The following is a 17,444-nucleotide window of genomic DNA, read 5'->3' on the forward strand; positions in this document are numbered from 1 at the left end:
TGCTGATCCCATTGAAATGCTAATGAGTGAAGTTCAAATTCAAAGTAGCAATAATGATTCTATCACAATCAGGCTAGGTTTCGCTTCGTTAGACTTTGTAATGAATTAATGATTGTTTATTTGTGTTAATAGAGTGTTGACGGACCATTACGATTCTGATCGCGGTCAACTTGTCATATTGGATGACATTCGACACTGTTTGGTTTTCAGATCTAAAAGGTTCTTTATAAACATTCGTTTCTAAGCATTTTACACGCTATGCAAACTAAGGAGGGTTGAATTTACGTGTATTTATTACTTTAAATTTAATACTTACTGTTTTTACATTGACATTTAATTCTACTTTCTGCATTTTATTTAGCTGTGCGTAGACCTAAAAGTTTAGGTAAAAATACTTAGTAAAAAATTGCAATATCTTACGATTTAGGTGATCCTTTTCATAATCACTAATGTGACGGTAGACGGATTTTAGTTTTGTTTTGACATTGACATTTCAGAACGTCATTCGTAGGTATTCAAATTAATTCAAAATATTTAACCCAAAGTTTAGTTGTCATAAAGTGTCAAGTCCCAAGTGAATAGTCTCGTGCCACAACACAGGGGTGCAAGTGGGACAAGGGTTGTAGTACGATGCGTCATCGCCACCCTCCGGAACGCACCCCCGCCAAGCCGATCGATCGGTCACTAACGCCATGCGCAAAGCCCGCCCTTTTTCCTTTATTTTTATTATTTTTCGTATGTTTTTTACTCACGAATATTTTGATTCTTCACACTTCACATTAACTGATGAGAATTTTAAGAGGCTGCATGATTTATGATGTATCATAATTGCACTGTTCCGCAGTCGCGTAGGCGGTATTTTTGCGTATGACTGTAATGATGATGTCATAATTACACGCTCTAATTAAGTGTTTATTAGGTGGTAATTAATACTCACTGGCATTCGTTCATTATTTCTTCTTGTGAGCGAACTTGCACCGGCGCTAACTTCTCGACGCTCTCCTCATAGTTCCCGAAGCACTTCGTGATCTTCTCATCGAACGTATTCACCAGATCTTCGAGGGACCCGGAGAAAGTCTCCGTGAAATTGTCACCTTCCCCGTTTTGCATATTGTCTTTGCACTTCACCGGTTTAGGTTCGTCGTTATCGTTTATTTTGTTGGAGTCGGTTTTCATTTTGATAATTTCACTTAAGTTTTTGATGTTGTTTATGTGGATGTCGTTCCCGTTGATGGTTTTTTGCGGGTAGTCCGCCGTGGACAGACAGTCGTCGGCATCTTCGATTTGCGCGAGCGGCGCTTCGAACTCGAGTTCGGCCATCCTGCCCGTTGCCGCTTCTCGCATGACCGTACGTCCGCCCGCGACGAGTTCCGCGCGAACACTAATGCCGATGTGTAACACTGCTACAGTCTGTGTATGATACACTCCGACCGCGACACAATGAAGCTCGCCACCCCAATTTGACCCTGCTCGATTCACGAACACGTCCTCTTCAGCAAAGGTCTGGGAAAGGCCTAGGTCTAGGGAAGTAAATGCTTAGACTGCTTAGGTATACAGGTGCCTAAATTATTTTATGTGACAAGAGGGTTGTTCTTGAGGTTGGTTCTTCTACAACACTGCCCAAGGGGTGCGCCAAAGTTCATATAAAATTGGTATATAGATTATTGGTAGTCCGAAAATGTTTCTCATACAATTTTACATTATAATGATCATTATTTATAACAATTTTATGTTAATAACTATCGTAAATTCGAATGACTTATGTTCATAATGTCATTCATCATAAATACATTTTATACTAATGTTAATGTTTATATACTTATTGATCATAACGATTGCGAGTAATATAATTTATCGTTAACAGAACAGAAATCACATGTGACAGTCCAGTTAGGTGCGACGACGAGCGTAGCGAGGAGGAGCGTGTTAGGTTGACCGTGAGCAAACCAGAAACGACTTTTTGATGTAAATTGTATATGTCACTGTAAAAACTCCAAGCGCGTTTCTATAAAAATGGCACAAGTTTTTCAGAGAACTTTTTAAATAATTTTATGATGAATCATTTTCTTAAACACAAAATTATGAATATTATTAAATATTTGTATAGGATTTATGATTAAAAATTTTCGGCTAAATGATTATTATGAACAGTGATAGTAGTACTATTGATAATAATGAAAGAAAATTATGATAAGTAAAATTATGAGAAATGATCATTCGGAGCACAAATCGGTATAAGCAATAATTTATAACAAATAATTTTATACATTGCTTAGGGAACCTATACCTATGGGAATGTTGATCATCGCGATTCCATAAATGCTGTTAAGTTTATTCACCAATTTCACGATTCTCTCGACGTTTAGCGAAGAACTCGGTTATTCCGCATTCAAATAGACAATCTATATTACACTTCGTATTAAACTTAACAATAAGCGAAAACCACTTGTTACTAGGCTTTTTGTTAACAATAAAAGCATTTTAGTTAATAAATCGAAGACTAGCATAGCATAACTATCATCATATCAACTACTAGCTGATACTAGTGTCTGAGATGTCAGATCCTTGTCAAATCAAGATCAGTCAAATACCTATGTATTAGCGGTATTAGCTAACTAACCTAAACTTTTTCTATCAAAAGAGTTTTTTTATACATTTAGCAATAGAGTATCTACTTTGCCTACAAAAAAATAGATATCAAATTATGATGATGATGAAGATGCCCCCATTAGGAACTACGAATTAACAAACGTATGGTATAAGAATCAGAATAGTTTTCCGGTCCAGGATTTTGACCTTCTACTTTCGGCTCTTTTCAGCCAAGATCAGTGCAGTTCAGCCAATTTCTCTACCCCTGACAACGTTGCTCTATTTTAGTATAGTTACGTAGTTTGTGCGGAAAGAGCTAGGAGTTCTAATGCATAATATGGGATCTGTGGAATATTATATTATACTACAATAGTAGGAGATAATAATAGGAGAAGTTTCCTTATTCTGTTAAGCATAATATATTGTAGGAGTTGATCGGTTTGTGTTAAATACTTTTGCAATACGGTATATGCGGTAATTAGTAAAAGTTACACAATGTCTACCTCTAACGACAAGGTTATTATTTTATGTAAACAAATTACAAAATAAAAGCTATAAAAATGTAACAATCGCAAAAACTAATTGGCGTTATAAAGAATGGAAGCATTAGCTTGGCTCTCATAAACTATCAGGGTTCATTTCATACCATCGCAAAGCCACTCTTCTGTTCAATTCAAACTGGCGCCGGCGGCGATGGGAATAGCATGAGAACGTTTAGATATCATTTTATATACATGAGAAAACTTTTGCAGGACAGAGTTATTGACGAACTTTAAGAAAGAATAATAAAGACAGTTTTTATTTATTGGATGAAAATTAGTAATTTTATTTAAATGGCCACGGTTGTGTGTTTTTCTGTGAGTATTCTTCTTGACGCAGGGTAAATTTCGTATTAGTATCTGAACGTAACAGATTTTTGTCTATGAATGTCAATGTGACAGTTCATCATATGTAACATTGTCATGTCAACTTCAAAATTAAATAAAATGGGATTTTTTCCAAAAAATTAATATCATGATAAATATGAAATTAAGGGGCATTATCCATAACAGTTATGTTTCTTTTTAATCGGATTGCTCTAAAATCATTAAATTGTTACGCAAGGCTATACAGGTGAGATCTGCTGATAAAAATATTTTTGTTCGATTTTGGTTCGTTAGATGTTTATTTTATTTTTTATTTTAGCTCTGGTAAAAAGTGCCCTTACGATGTTCTCAAACTGCGTAAAAACTGTACAGACAAAGAAATCAAAGAAGCATTTATTAAGATGAGCAAGGAAGTAAGTACCTAATTTAAGTAGTTTCGTAATCAATGTTAGTTGTAACTCGTAAGGTAAGAGATAAAGCTATCGTTGACTGAAAAGTAAAATTTTAACTAGAGCTGTTATTGATGGGCTGTAGACAATCATGTACATGCCATAGGGAAGCGGAAGGCATTCTATCAATTAGTTTAGTAACTAAACAAATACAAACACCCGGAATGCTAAAGACTTAACTCCGGCCCTTACCACAAGATGAGCTTTTCTTTAATATATGTCATCATTTTCCAGTTCAAAAATAGTAGTGTGACTACTTAAACACACAAATCAAAACAATTATTAAAATAGTTAGGACTCCAATAAATGGCTATTGAGTTATGTCCGTTTCGTTCTAAAGGTGTGATTCATTTGATTTCAGTACCACCCAGACAAGAACAAGGATGCTAGGGCACAGGAGAAATTCGTGAGCATTGTGGAAGCATACAATGTTCTCGGGAAGCCTAGCAGTCGTGCTCAGTATGATGTACTCTCGAGGAGCAATTCGTCTGCATATGTTCAGAGAACACATGTCCCATGGAAGTGAGTATTTAGTTATACTAATTATCTATTTGAATCTCGTTACTAAATTCCTTACATGTTCATACAGTAATCAACAGGCTTTGTCAATTTTTTCATAATTGGTAAGTACAAAAAAACTTTGTGTAGATTCATGTGGTCTGCTTACCCATTTATGGAATACAGGCGTGATTGTTGGTATGTATGTACGTACATACGTAAATACAAATATCTTTGCTTTTACTTAATTAATATAATATATAGAAACTAAGACTAAGCATTATAATTCAATATTAATGTTAATTAATGTAATTGTTTGTTGTTGTTTAATGTAAGTGTATAAACAATGAGCTCTGTAGGGTTACTGTATCAAACATTTTTGCTTATGTCCATGGGCGGCGATGACTGCTTCCCATCAGGCGGCTCGTCTGCTCGCTTGCTGCCTATTTCATTAAAAAAAAAACTTTGGAAAAAGGTTACTATCAAAAAAATTAATTAAATCTATCGTCCAAAAACTGATTTAAAATATTACAATTTCCAGCTTGCGCAATAACCCCGCCTACCACCAATACCAATATCAATATCAAAATCCGGAGCCCAATACTTCACAACAACCCAGAAAAGAGAAGTCATACTATGGTGTGTCCGGAGTCAAAAAGATGCCGAATTACATGATCATTGTTATCTGCTGCAGTTTTGCGTTGGTCGGTCTTGTTATACAGATGTATGTTATCAGGTAAGATCATGCTTTTATTCTTACGCAGTATTCATATTTTTCAGCAGTGACTTGAGCTAACTATAATGTTGGAACATGTTTATCTCTTTAAAAACTGTGACAGGTAAGATGAGTCATCATATTAATTTTCTTGAGAATATTTGTGAACAGAGCCATGGACTAATAATATACATACATACATACAATCACGCCTGTATCACATAAAGGGGTAGGCAGAGCACATGAACTACTCAAGTTTCAGTGCCACTCTTGGCAAAAAGAGGTTGAAAAAAAACTAAAATTGTGACATTGCAGTGACAGGTTGCCAGCCTCTCGCCTACGCCACAATTTTAACCCATATCCCACAGTCGGCGTCTACGACACCCACGGGAAGAAAGGGGGTGGTGAAATTCTAAACCCGGCACCACATGGGCACTAATAATATATTGACGGCTAATGCCTTTGACATAATTGTAACCAAAATATTAATTAGTATCTCAAATGGTCGTCAAGTAGCGTGTTTATCTGTATCAGTACCGCTATTTGACCAGTTTCATTAGTGATTGCCGGGCAAAAAAGAGTAAACAAAAATAGTGGCGCCACCGTCTATGTGAAGAGTAAACCTTTTTGCATGTGGCAACTATGGTATTACTATTATTTAATAAGCAGGCAGGCAGTTAAATAACTGATATAGCCTGTGTCCAGTGATCATTGTGACAGTAATCATAGCCGAGTTGTAGATGTGATGTGCTTGTCTAGTTTATTTTTAAACTGATTCACATTTTGTGCTGAGACCACGTCTTCTGAGAGTTTGTTCCAAGATCTCACTACTTTAAATCATAGTATCATAATGAGAAACATCTAAATTAATAAATTTGTCTTAATTTTCAGACAATCATTTCTGTTACACCGGGAAAATATAAATGAGCAATCCAGAATAGCAGCTGAAGAGTTGGATAAAGTTCGTGCAAAAGCTGAAGAAAATGGAAATGAGGTATTTAAAATACTATTATACATAGTCATATACTCGTACACTTGTGCTGTCTCAATCATCAAATATCTTAATCAAATAGTTATGTAATATTTTAGAATAACTGTTTCCATGACGGTAGAATAATAAGAACAACAATACAATAAGAACAATAAAGCCAACACAGTAGGAGTAATAATCAGTACGTTGACTTCACACAATTCTAAATACCCCATAAGAGGGCGCCATATTCTGTACGTTGTTTCATCTTCAGAAATTACTGCCTTCAAACATATTTGCGGATAAAGAAGGACTCATTCTCGTTTATTTACTTGGAGAGCTGGCGTTGTTTAATTAGTAACAGTAGCATCCGACCGAACACGGGACAATCGCGACCATGATTCCATACGAATTTACGCGCGTTCATAAAATATTTTCTCTCCGAAAAAAAAAACTGTTTTTGTGACTTATGTCAGCAGCACCTGTAGTATAGTACCTAGTACTAAAAGGTTTAGCTTATGCTTATAACACTTAAAATACGAATTTATTTCTTCGTTTTGCTTCAGTCTGGGCCTGTTTTACGTGAAAATGTCCAAGAAAATGTCAGTGCGTCCACGTCCAGCTATACACACCATCCTCTTGGCGATCTAGGAGGACTCTTTGGAGATCTTTTGTTCCTACCGGAGTCTATGGAGGCTTATCAGGTCAGGAGACTATTCAGAGTAGTCTTGGGCGTTAGATATTTGTTCGTAGAAATTAGAAAGTTTGGGATGTCAGTGTGACACGATCATGAAATTGATGTTTTGTTCAATTGACGATTAGACACAAAAAAACTTAATTAAATGTAGACGATATACATATAATTCAGTGATCATTTCATAACAATCTACTTCACTATGAGAATCTGAGTTCTTCTCTCCTTCAGTCAGGAGCTGCAGACCCCCGCGCGACGAGTTCGTTGCGCGCTCGCGACAAATCGATACATGATCCAAATTATTTTAAATTCTCCTACAAATCGCTTGTGTCATAAGACTTTAAGTAGTGTAGTAAAATATAGTGAGCTAGTGTCTTACTTCAATTGTTCTGGCAAAGGTCGAGTCCGAGTCCAAGAGCTTTACCGTGCTGGCCGAGGTTCTTCCGCCAGAGGACGAAGTTGAGGTACTGATTATTATTTCTACTTTGTACCAGAGTTCACCGCTACTTTAGAATATGTACCTTTTGCTGGAAATCGTAGTAGTACGCAGATATAAGTCAGATCACTCAGAAGCTATCACACATTTGCCAAAGACGAAGTTGAAGTACTGATTATTATTTTTACTGTGTAGCAGAGTTTACTACCGCTTTAGAAAATGTTCCTTTTGCTTGCTCAAAATCGTAGTAGGTAATGCTTAGGTTAAACTCAAGAAGAGTGCATTATACATATGGCACACCATTTAGCGTAAAGCCTCACCAGAAATATATGATTATTGTCAGGAGGACGCTGTTATTCTGATGTATGGAATGACAGTTCAGTAGAGTATGAAGAAAATAGTTATAATGTAATTCCACAACGTAAGAGCGTAGTCATATATTTTTGGTCAGGCCCCGTAGCCGAATGGCATTTCTACGACGCGAAAGATAGCCTGGCTCTGTTGCACCAATACGCAAGAGCGATAGAGATAGATATCTACGAGCGTTTCGTTTCGTGAGCGTTTGTGCTATTCTGCTACGCACCCTGGGTATACTTAGCTTTTTAATTTTATTTCATGGCATTTGGTGTAGTATTTTCTCCCCATTTTAAAGTGATTCTTTAAACTAAGATCTCACCGATAACATTTGGAAAGTTTAAACAGCTGAGTCTGTTCGAGACAAAAACGAAATCGTAATTAAAAATTCGGGAACTAACCGTTGAATTGCACAATCACCAGATTTTTTTAGGGTCGGTTGCACCAGACCGTCTGTTACCGAATTTAGCGTTCGTTAATTTTATTTGTATGAGAAATTCTTCTGCTGCGTAGCGTTGATGTGTCTGTTAACAACTGTGGTTGATGCAACTGACCTTTAATCTGATAAGAATAAAAGTGGGATTGCCTTTGTTTTTTTAATACAGAACGAACATGAAAAAAAAAGAATAACTGCACCAAATAAACCCAGATGTAGATGTAGATGTAGTGTAGGGACGCCCGGCCGGAGGCAGGCGGGCTGTCGATCACTTGTTGTGTTCATTCAGCCCAGTTCCCTGGAGTTGGAGCCGCAGGTTACTGTTCCGGCAGCATTCCCCCACTTCCTTCTTCAAATCTTCTTGTTTTTCTGCAGAACAAAAGGACATCTTTTAGTACGACATCCTTGAGTTCTTTTACTCCTAGTCTACAGTGGCGGCGCGTGAATATATTTGGAAGGCAACACAGAGCAAAAAATAAAAATCGGCCAAGAGCGTGTCGGGCCACGCTCAGTGTAGGGTTCCGTAGTTTTCCGTATTTTTCTCAAAAACTACTGAACCTATCAAGTTCAAAATAATTTTCCTAGAAAGTCTTTATAAAGTTCTACTTTTGTGATTTTTATCATATTTTTTAAACATATGGTTCAAAAGTTAGAGGGGGGGGAGACGCACTTTTTTTTCCTTTAGGAGCGATTATTTCCGAAAATATTAATATTATCAAAAAACGATGATAGTAAACCCTTATTCATTTTTAAATACCTATCCAACAATATATTACACGTTGGGGTTGGAATGAAAAAAAAAAATCAGTCCCCACTTGACATGTAAGGGGGGTACCCTAACAAAACCTTTTTTCCTTTTTTTATTTTACCACTTTGTCGGCGTGATTGATATACATATTGGTACCAAATTTCAGCTTTCTAGTGCTAACGGTTACTGAGATTATCCGCGGACAGACGGACAGACAGACATGGCGAAACTGTAAGGGTTCCTAGTTGACTACGGAACCCTAAAAAACGCAACCTACCTTAATATTAGGTACTTTAGGCGCCCATCCAAGTGCATTTATCATACAGTCCGCTATGAAAGCGCTTAAAAAGCCATCTCTCCGCTTGTAACTTTGGACGATCACGGCCTCGCGTGACAATACATTTCTTTATTTCGAATGTTTGCGTCGAAAAACGTGTTGATTCATTTAGTAAGTAATCTATTATACAACAGTCAAAATGAATTAACACTGCCATTACTAAACAAACCAAAGAAAGTCCTAACAATCTCTTAAAAACAGGTAGTATCTAACCTTGAAACTCTGGCTTGCATTGTCACTAAAACACGACACCGAAACACTCCAAATCATTTAAATTTCACTGATATATTGCACGTAATGAGCAAGTTAATAAAAAAACTGAGAGAATAACACAAAATATTTGAAAGCACACGAAGCCTCGGTAACAAGCGAGACGCAAGTGTTGCAGTGATATTATTCCAATTTCACCCACGAATTTAAAAACCTTTTCATACAAACAAAATATATCTGAAAAAACGTTCATTATCACATTACTAAACTTAAATTAAATAAAATTCTCGGTTATTTAATAGAAACTATCAATATTTAAAGGCTTTTATTGAAAATAAATATAAGTTACAAAACACAATCAAATTTTACCCATTAATACATTTATAATTTTAGTATGGCAATATTTAGCATGCAATTATTACACTGTAATATCAATCTTATTTGTTTTACTCGAAGCTTTAAATTCAAATGAATAAGTGCGAGCAATCGAATGTTGTGCGCTTGGCTGCTATGTGTTCGCGAATGGCGGTCACCCTTCTCTGTCATCTCAATCCTGCTATGAGTAGAGTAAAAGAGATAGTTGCGCCCAAATTACGTACATAGGAGTTCGCGATAGGCAAACACTCACACGCGCGCACTTTGTGAATGTGTATGTGCGTATTTTCAAATATAAACCTTATAACGCATTGTTTACGGTTTTTATTCAAATGAATAACTCGATAAGAAGCCGAGTTGCTTTGGAGTTTAGTTGAGCGGGCTGTCTTTATCAGCGTGTGCGTGGTTTTTGTATCTGTGTGGAGTGACCATGAATGAATATGAAAGCTTAGGCATAAGTAGCTTCACTTCGCGTTCGCGCGCCCGATAATTTTAGGTACATATTTGAATTTAAGCAAATGGTGTTATTATTTATGAGGCAATACGTAATGTTTTAATTTTAACTATTATAAGTATATTTTTTTATTTCAATGGTGGTTTGTAACTTTGGTATTTGTTGCGGAACATCTAGGGCAACTCGGTGGGAATTGGATTGTATGAGCGCGCCGCCACTGCTAGTCTATCTCTTCCGAATGTATTATATCGCGATGCCGCATAAGTACTACATTCCGCTAACAAGTGTAGGCTTGTTTCCTCCATACCACAGTGTGGACAGGATTCGTCATCTCTTATTCCTATAACCTTGAGGTGTCTATTGAGAGTGTTGTGTCCAGTAATTATCTGAAATAAACCCAGGCTCTATATTCATTGCTTGTTTTAGTTACAAACACGCCTTTTGCTGGAGAAAATTGTAAACGGAGCAAACCCCACCGTCGCCACCGCGTCCCTTGGACAAGAGCTCGCTACAGAGAAAAAGTGATTACACTTCTTTCGTGTAATCCACGATGGCGCGCAGATTCAAATTAATACCATGAAATTACAACTGAAAGCGCACGTCTTCGTGAATGACACGTTTTGTGAGGCGGGATTCAGACGAGTGTAACGAGACTGATTTAAACGGTACGAGATCTCGCATGCGACTTTCATTGCAGTGCGGAATTTTATCGGTCGTCTGAATGAGGGTTTGAATCGTTATGTTCGCTAGGCGGCGATATTGAGGCGCCAGTGGCCTATTTCACAACTCCGGCAATAGGCTACTTTCCTCCTAGTCAAATCAGCGAACTGTCAAAACGATTTTGAACGACTTGTTAGTATGGAATTAATATGAAGTAGAATTGAGTGACGTCACGGTCAACTGATTTACTTTATATATTTATATCTGATTTATAAAATACGAATTGGAGTTAAAAATAACTTTTGTCCCTGTTTTTCTTATAAATATCTGATGCTTTATTTCGTGCATGGTATAAAATATTTTATTTTAAGTACAGTCAAGTTGCCTATTGTCACCCGACAGTGACATTTCTCCATTCATTACCTGTTCAACAAAGAAATATTGACGCTGAGTAACAATGTTACTTATCAAACCAGAAATAGGCACAGAATTGTCAACTGTCAATGTCACTATGGTGAAATATCCCACTGGTCTTTCTGAAAATCTGCCTATTCATTGGTGAATTCTGAAGTTTGCTGTCAGAAAGACCTGACGCCTCAGTATCGCCGCCTGGTAAAAAAAAAAACATTCCGAAAGCCCTCATTGGATGGTACCTTAACAGTCCTCAGTATATGCGAGTTTGCGTGCAAGCTAAATTGGCCATAATATTACTAATTGTGTAAACGCGTTTATTACCTACACGTTACAGCCATCTGAACCCGGTTTAACACAGTATATCTCACCTGAAAAGGGTGATTCATGTTTAAAGAAGTACAGATCAGTAGAAGTTAATACCAGAAAAGTACAAAATGCCATTTTTAGTTGATTATTTGTTTGTTAGATTAGAAATATCATGTAATAACAGAGAGATAGACACGAGTTGTGATAGACTATTGTAGTATGTACTATTAATTTACACCATTTATTAAATACCTAGTATCTAGTTACCTATAGTATCTCAGTGTCTAATCTAATTGGTCCCGAATATACGAAAATAATGTCCTATACAAAATATTTCAACCTAAGATTTTTCGTGTCTTTTTATTATCTAGTTAATAGTATTTAATTGCTCAATTGTTCGATATTATGATTTTATGCTGTATCTAGTCTACAGCGTGTTTTTTTATGTGAGTTGTTTGATTTTAGATTGAAACTTGACGCACAATTCTTATATAGTTGTAGGTAATTGTTAGTACATCAATTGACATTAATTTGTATAGAAATTTGATTCAATTTATAAAATATTTGTAATTCTCTATAAAAAGGGATAATTTTGTTATTTGTTGTACTATATTTGCTCTGATCAAACGTAACTTTCCAATTGAAATATATAATTAGAAGCATGTACCAAATGCGCCTCAAACGAAACGCGAGTGAAATTAAATTTACTATACTTAATAATTTATTTAATGAACAAAAACTTGTACAAATTGGTTCTTAAAAGTAGATCAGAAGGTCTATTTCCTAAGTAGGCGAACTTGTGGTTTAGGATAAACAGTATTTTTATTTGTATTTGTTTATTTGCTAATACACACAGATTACAATACAGGTTATGTTGGTGCGGTACAAATTCATGAGTGCATATTACGCCACAAGGCATGCAAAATATTAATCCTATACTAAAGCTAGTCTTAGCCTAAAGAGCCTAATTAAGCTTCCTAAAGGGAATACATATGTTTAAACGTATTATATTACAAGCCACACATAGTTATTATATTAAAAGATAATATAATATGACTATTGTCAGGAGCACGCTGTTATTCTGATGTATGGGGTGAGAGTTTAGTATAGTATGAAGAAAATCGTTCGAATGAAATTCCGCAACATGGCGCATAATCAAAATTATATTTCTGTTCAGGCTGTATTTCTGTACTTATCTTCTGTATTTTAAAACAATGATATAATGATATCTATCAATCAGACTATTATAACTTAACATTTTTTCTCAAAATGCAACATATTATTTCTTATTGTTTTATGTAGTACCTACATTAATAGACGAATCAAGTACTTGGTCATAGTAGTGTAAGTAGATGAATATTTTTTAGCTACCTCATGGAATGAATGAAATATTTTTGTAATTTTACACTGTAAATATTGTAAATAAATTGTTGAATATTTTTTACAGTACCTAATTAGTCAATTTATCGCGTATATTTTATTTTTATCTCAAAATTACACCCATTATGCAAGTCTTCAATACCAAAAAGTAAGTAACCTATATTTGTATTCTGTAAAGTAGTATTTTTCTTGTTAAAAAGCTATTAAATTCATGTAGATTAATTCTTAAGTATTTATACTAGTTATCCGTAAAGCGCATATCTATACTTATATCGAAATAACAAATCGACCTATCGAATCAAACCTAGGTCACAGTATAAGGATATATCAGTAGTTAATCTCCGGCAGCGGCGGCGCGGTCGTTACTACTGCGCAAGGTCACGCAGGGTTGTACAACGTTACTATAATCGACTTCGTACAATGTAAGTTGTTGTAAATCTAATAGGTACTATTAACTGTAAGTAGGTTTTAGTATAACAATACCACGTCATGACACCACATTAGTCAGTATTGAAGACACAAAAAATCATTATAAATATATTACTCTCATACGCGCAATAGTAGATTGTGTAACAATAATTGCAAAAGCGTTAATTTAAGTGTTCATTTTATATGTTTTCTCTAGAATACACCCAATCCATCACAATAAAAAAAAGATTCGTTTGAACTAGAAACGTAGGTACCTACTGTCCTACTCGTATTAGTAACTGTGTATGGCGCTATGCTAGTACCAACGCTCTTTCTACCTTTTTATCTAATAAAGATTCAAGTACGTATTTGTTTCTTAAATACTGACGAAATCATATTTACATAAAATGTTTGAATAGATGTTTGCACAATATTTAAGTAGGTACCAAACTTTCGAGCTAGATAGATCGCAGCATCTACCTAAATGTCGTTACAGATAAATCCTTATTGATTTTAATGTGTCATTCTAGCTTTAAATCTCACTTTTACGCCATTTACGTAAGCAATAATGTACCTAACACTGCAAATATATAACAACCACTTACTTTTCTGGGTGTCTAGGAATTCTAAAGAATGACATTTCCGCATTTTGAGAACTTTCCATACACCCATAAACACTACAGTAACGAAAATATGTCTTCGGTGCTGACGTCATTTTCTCCCGAACTCAACACGTCAACACAGCGCGCAAACGCGGCCCCGACTGTCCAGCCCAATAATCACCAGTTTCGCATGTTTTCGCCGCATGCGAGGGGTGGGAGGGGGACACACCGCGCGGCGTGAAGTTTGTAAGAAGAGTTATTACTGGTTTTATACTGTGCCTAGGTCAGCAGTTCTCGAAAAGTTTGTACATAGCACGTCAGCAAATTTTAATTGATTCTATTTTGTTATCAACATTTAGTGATATAAGTCGACTTTCGTAAGATATATATACAGGATTATATAGGTATGTATAATTAAGAAAATATAGATACTAGAGAACCTTAATGACCAAATAAAACTTACTAAAATCTCAATTCAGGAAATAAATCTTGGTAACAAAAAAGGAATAAATAAACAAATTTAACTTTTTCCTTAATTTTTGTAGAAACTTTTCGAGAACTGCTGAGGTATCGTTATCGACGCGGATTCGGCTCTAGTATGAAGACTCCTACGTGTCGTTGTCGTTGAACGCATCCGTACGTTCATACACGTAGTATCTTCTCAGTAGTTTGTGGTTCATACTAACGTGCGGTTTTTGGTCGGCCATAGCCTATTCCACGTCGATATATTTGAGGAGATCCTAAAAGATAAATAATGCCAAATACCGCGTGATACTTTGCAGCTGGACCACCTCGCTTTACTGTGCTCAGATCACAATGGTGGAATGTACATGTTTAAAAGGGGTCCGGCTGGTGTACTACCTACTACCCCTTTTAAACACATATTTCTGGCACACTACAGAGGTACATGTAATTTCCGACGAGGTACGTATTAGGTACATCAGGGGTAAACTCCGCCATTGTGATCAGGTGCCGTAGGCGAATGGCATTTCTGCGACGCGAAACGAATACGAAACGCCGCGAAAGGTAGTCTGGTTCTGTCGCGCCAATACGCAAGAGCGATAGAGATAGATATCTGCGAGCGTTTCGTTACGTGAGCGTTTGTGACAGATAGTCTGTCTCGCGGCGACATACTCTCACGGCAATCCTGTGCTAATCCCGCTGATCCCTATAAAGCGAGGTGGTTCAGCTCCAGAGTATCATATCACACCCAAATAGGTACGGTCACGGACTTTAATTGTTGATCCACTTCTAGCTCATTTTATACTGGACATCTCATAGTTAAGCTATGACGTTCCAGTATAAAATGAGCTAGAAGTGGACCAACAATTAAAGTCCGTGACTGTACCTACTAAGTACTCGTACATTTTTATAATTCCATGTTTGTTCAATAATACTTATTGTAATATTACAGGGATTCTCCCGCAGACCGAGTCCTAACAGAATACGGGCTGTCTGAAGACAACGGCGGTGATTGGTACACGTCTTCCTTCAGAAGTAATATAAAGGTAAGTACGTACACTTTACGAGTACTTTGCTTACCGTAACGGGGACATTGGCAATGGCACAGCTTACTATGTTTCACTCTTTTGATTCCTTAGAGGATACTGTTCGGCCAACTGATCGATCTACAGCTACTTAAGAATCCTGTCTCATTGATGGCCCGCTATCATTTGCCATATAACCCGCTTTGACGTTTACTGTGAAACGGTTCTTCAGTGGCTTAGGCTTCGAACTGGTGTTGCACCTCGGGCCTCGTTCAGATGCTTTCGCTTCCATATTTGCGTGTAAAACGCGTGCAACTTGCTGAGCTGATCCCACATAATAGCTTTTTAGCGATAAGACCGCCTGTTGTTACCTGCTTCTTAATACGTTTTGTTTTTGTACTGAATCTCATTGTCAATAAGTGGTGTACAATAAAGTATATATTATTATTATTATAATATATATCGCTTGTTAGGACGCGCGTAAAAAGTTACATCTGGACAGGCTCTTAGTCTCAAAAATATTGAGGTTTTATACATACTTTTATGCTCGAAAAGTCTATGCTACCAACGTCTAGCAACTTGTTAGTAGGCTTGTGTCGTTCACGAACTGTGAACTGTTAGGAATAAAATCCCATCAATGACCGAAATGAACTGAATCTTTCCATGCTCTGTGAATCGGTCTTTGCCCATTTAGTTCAGTATAGGATCGGCGAGCGCGAGCGGTTTGGATCGAGAACGAGTGTGTGACTGCGCCGACCGAGAGCGAGCTATTTAGCAGAGCAACACAAAAACGTCAAGTCTTCATATTAAGTTTCGGTTACTTACAACCTTTCGGCTCGGAATTGTTATTATCTGTGGACTATTTGTATCATTTGACACTATTTGGTCCCATTCGTTCTGACGATCTTTCCGACCGTAGTGGTCGCTGGTCTCGCTGAACTAAATGAGCAAAAGACCTAAAAGAGCGAACTAGTTCGTAGGAGCGATCGAACGAGATCGGAGCGCTCCGATCAACGAACGAAACGGCACAAGCCTACTTGTTAGATTGTTTTCACGATGTCTGTAGGCCTAGAACATGACGGCCGCGGGAGTATGTCGCCGCGAGATAGACTACCCGTCCTTATGTCATTAATACAGTTAGAAGAAGACGTGGCATCTATCTCGAGGCGACATACTCCCGCGGCCATCATGTGCTAGGCCTACTGATCCCATATTTTATACATTTAACCGCGCCATCTTTGAGTTGACATCGTATCCGATCCGATGTGAATTCGCTCTTGCACCAATATTTTATTTACTTATAGTATATTTTAGTGGCTTTTTATACTTTTTTTGGTACTTTCAAGTTGGTGGTGGTTGTGTCTCTAGCTTCGTAGCAGTTTATTGAATTATTTACAAAAAAACCGAACACATCGCTTTAATTTATTATTTATTTAAGGGCTTGCCTACTTCCTCGTATTTTTAAATATTTCGCTAGCGTGGCCTAAGTTTTATAATATAGTTATTAATAGCATCACCTATATTTAAGTAACAATTAAATAGGGATCTGTGTTTTCAGAAAAATCCACTGGGTTTGGCGTTTGAATTTGAAACTTGGTTCGAGTAATTAGTGCGTGTAAAATGTAAATAATAACGAATAACTTAAATTAAATTATTTCTTAAAAGTCAATTTGGTTTCTGTTCAAATCCTTGATCCTGTAGCGGGTGGTAGCAGAATTAAATACCATGAGTAGTACTCGACATGCGCGAGGCCTAACGGTAAAAGCGTGCGACTTTCAATCCGGAGGTCGCGGGTTCGAACCCCGGCTCGTACCAATGAGTTTTTCGGAACTTATGTGCGAAATGTCATTTGATATTTGCCAGTCGCTTTTCGGTGAAGGAAAACATCGTGAGGAAACCGTACTAATTCCAATAAGGTCTAGTTATCCTTCGGGTTGGAAGGTGAGATGGCAGTCGCTTTCGTAAAACTAGTGCCTACGCCAAATCTTGGGATTAGTTGTCTAAGCGGACTCCAGGCTCCCATGAGCCGTGGCAAATGTCGGGATGACGCAAGGAG

At 36.9% G+C, this 17,444-nt stretch overlaps 2 protein-coding genes across 3 annotated transcripts in view; one reads left to right on the top strand and one right to left on the bottom strand.

Annotated features, from left to right (window-relative positions):
* LOC125235100 (fasciculation and elongation protein zeta-2) overlaps nucleotides 1-1,457 on the bottom strand; it is a 70,908-nt gene extending 69,451 nt beyond the window's left edge. Inside the window, exon 1 of the mRNA XM_048141534.1 lies at nucleotides 938-1,457. Within this exon, the coding sequence (XP_047997491.1) occupies nucleotides 938-1,344 (407 nt within the window). The 5' untranslated portion in view covers nucleotides 1,345-1,457. The remainder of the gene's footprint in view (nucleotides 1-937) is intronic.
* A 2,101-nt stretch (nucleotides 1,458-3,558) lies between these two features.
* On the top strand, nucleotides 3,559-17,057 carry LOC125235534 (dnaJ homolog subfamily B member 9-like). 2 transcript variants are annotated; one of them, XM_048142121.1, is made up of 9 exons: nucleotides 3,559-3,868; nucleotides 4,266-4,426; nucleotides 4,944-5,138; nucleotides 6,009-6,111; nucleotides 6,654-6,791; nucleotides 7,180-7,245; nucleotides 10,558-10,652; nucleotides 15,316-15,409; nucleotides 16,947-17,057. In XM_048142121.1, exons 1-9 carry the CDS (start codon nucleotides 3,857-3,859, stop codon nucleotides 16,992-16,994), a joined length of 912 nt encoding a protein of 303 aa, XP_047998078.1. In that variant the 5' UTR covers nucleotides 3,559-3,856; the 3' UTR covers nucleotides 16,995-17,057. The 2 variants fall into 2 exon arrangements, with proteins under 2 accessions (XP_047998078.1, XP_047998080.1); XM_048142123.1 differs by lacking the exon at nucleotides 4,944-5,138.
* The last annotated feature ends 387 nt before the right edge of the window (nucleotides 17,058-17,444 follow it).

This window comes from Leguminivora glycinivorella, chromosome 17 (genome assembly GCF_023078275.1).
Source record: "Leguminivora glycinivorella isolate SPB_JAAS2020 chromosome 17, LegGlyc_1.1, whole genome shotgun sequence".
Classification (NCBI taxonomy): domain Eukaryota; kingdom Metazoa; phylum Arthropoda; class Insecta; order Lepidoptera; family Tortricidae; genus Leguminivora; species Leguminivora glycinivorella.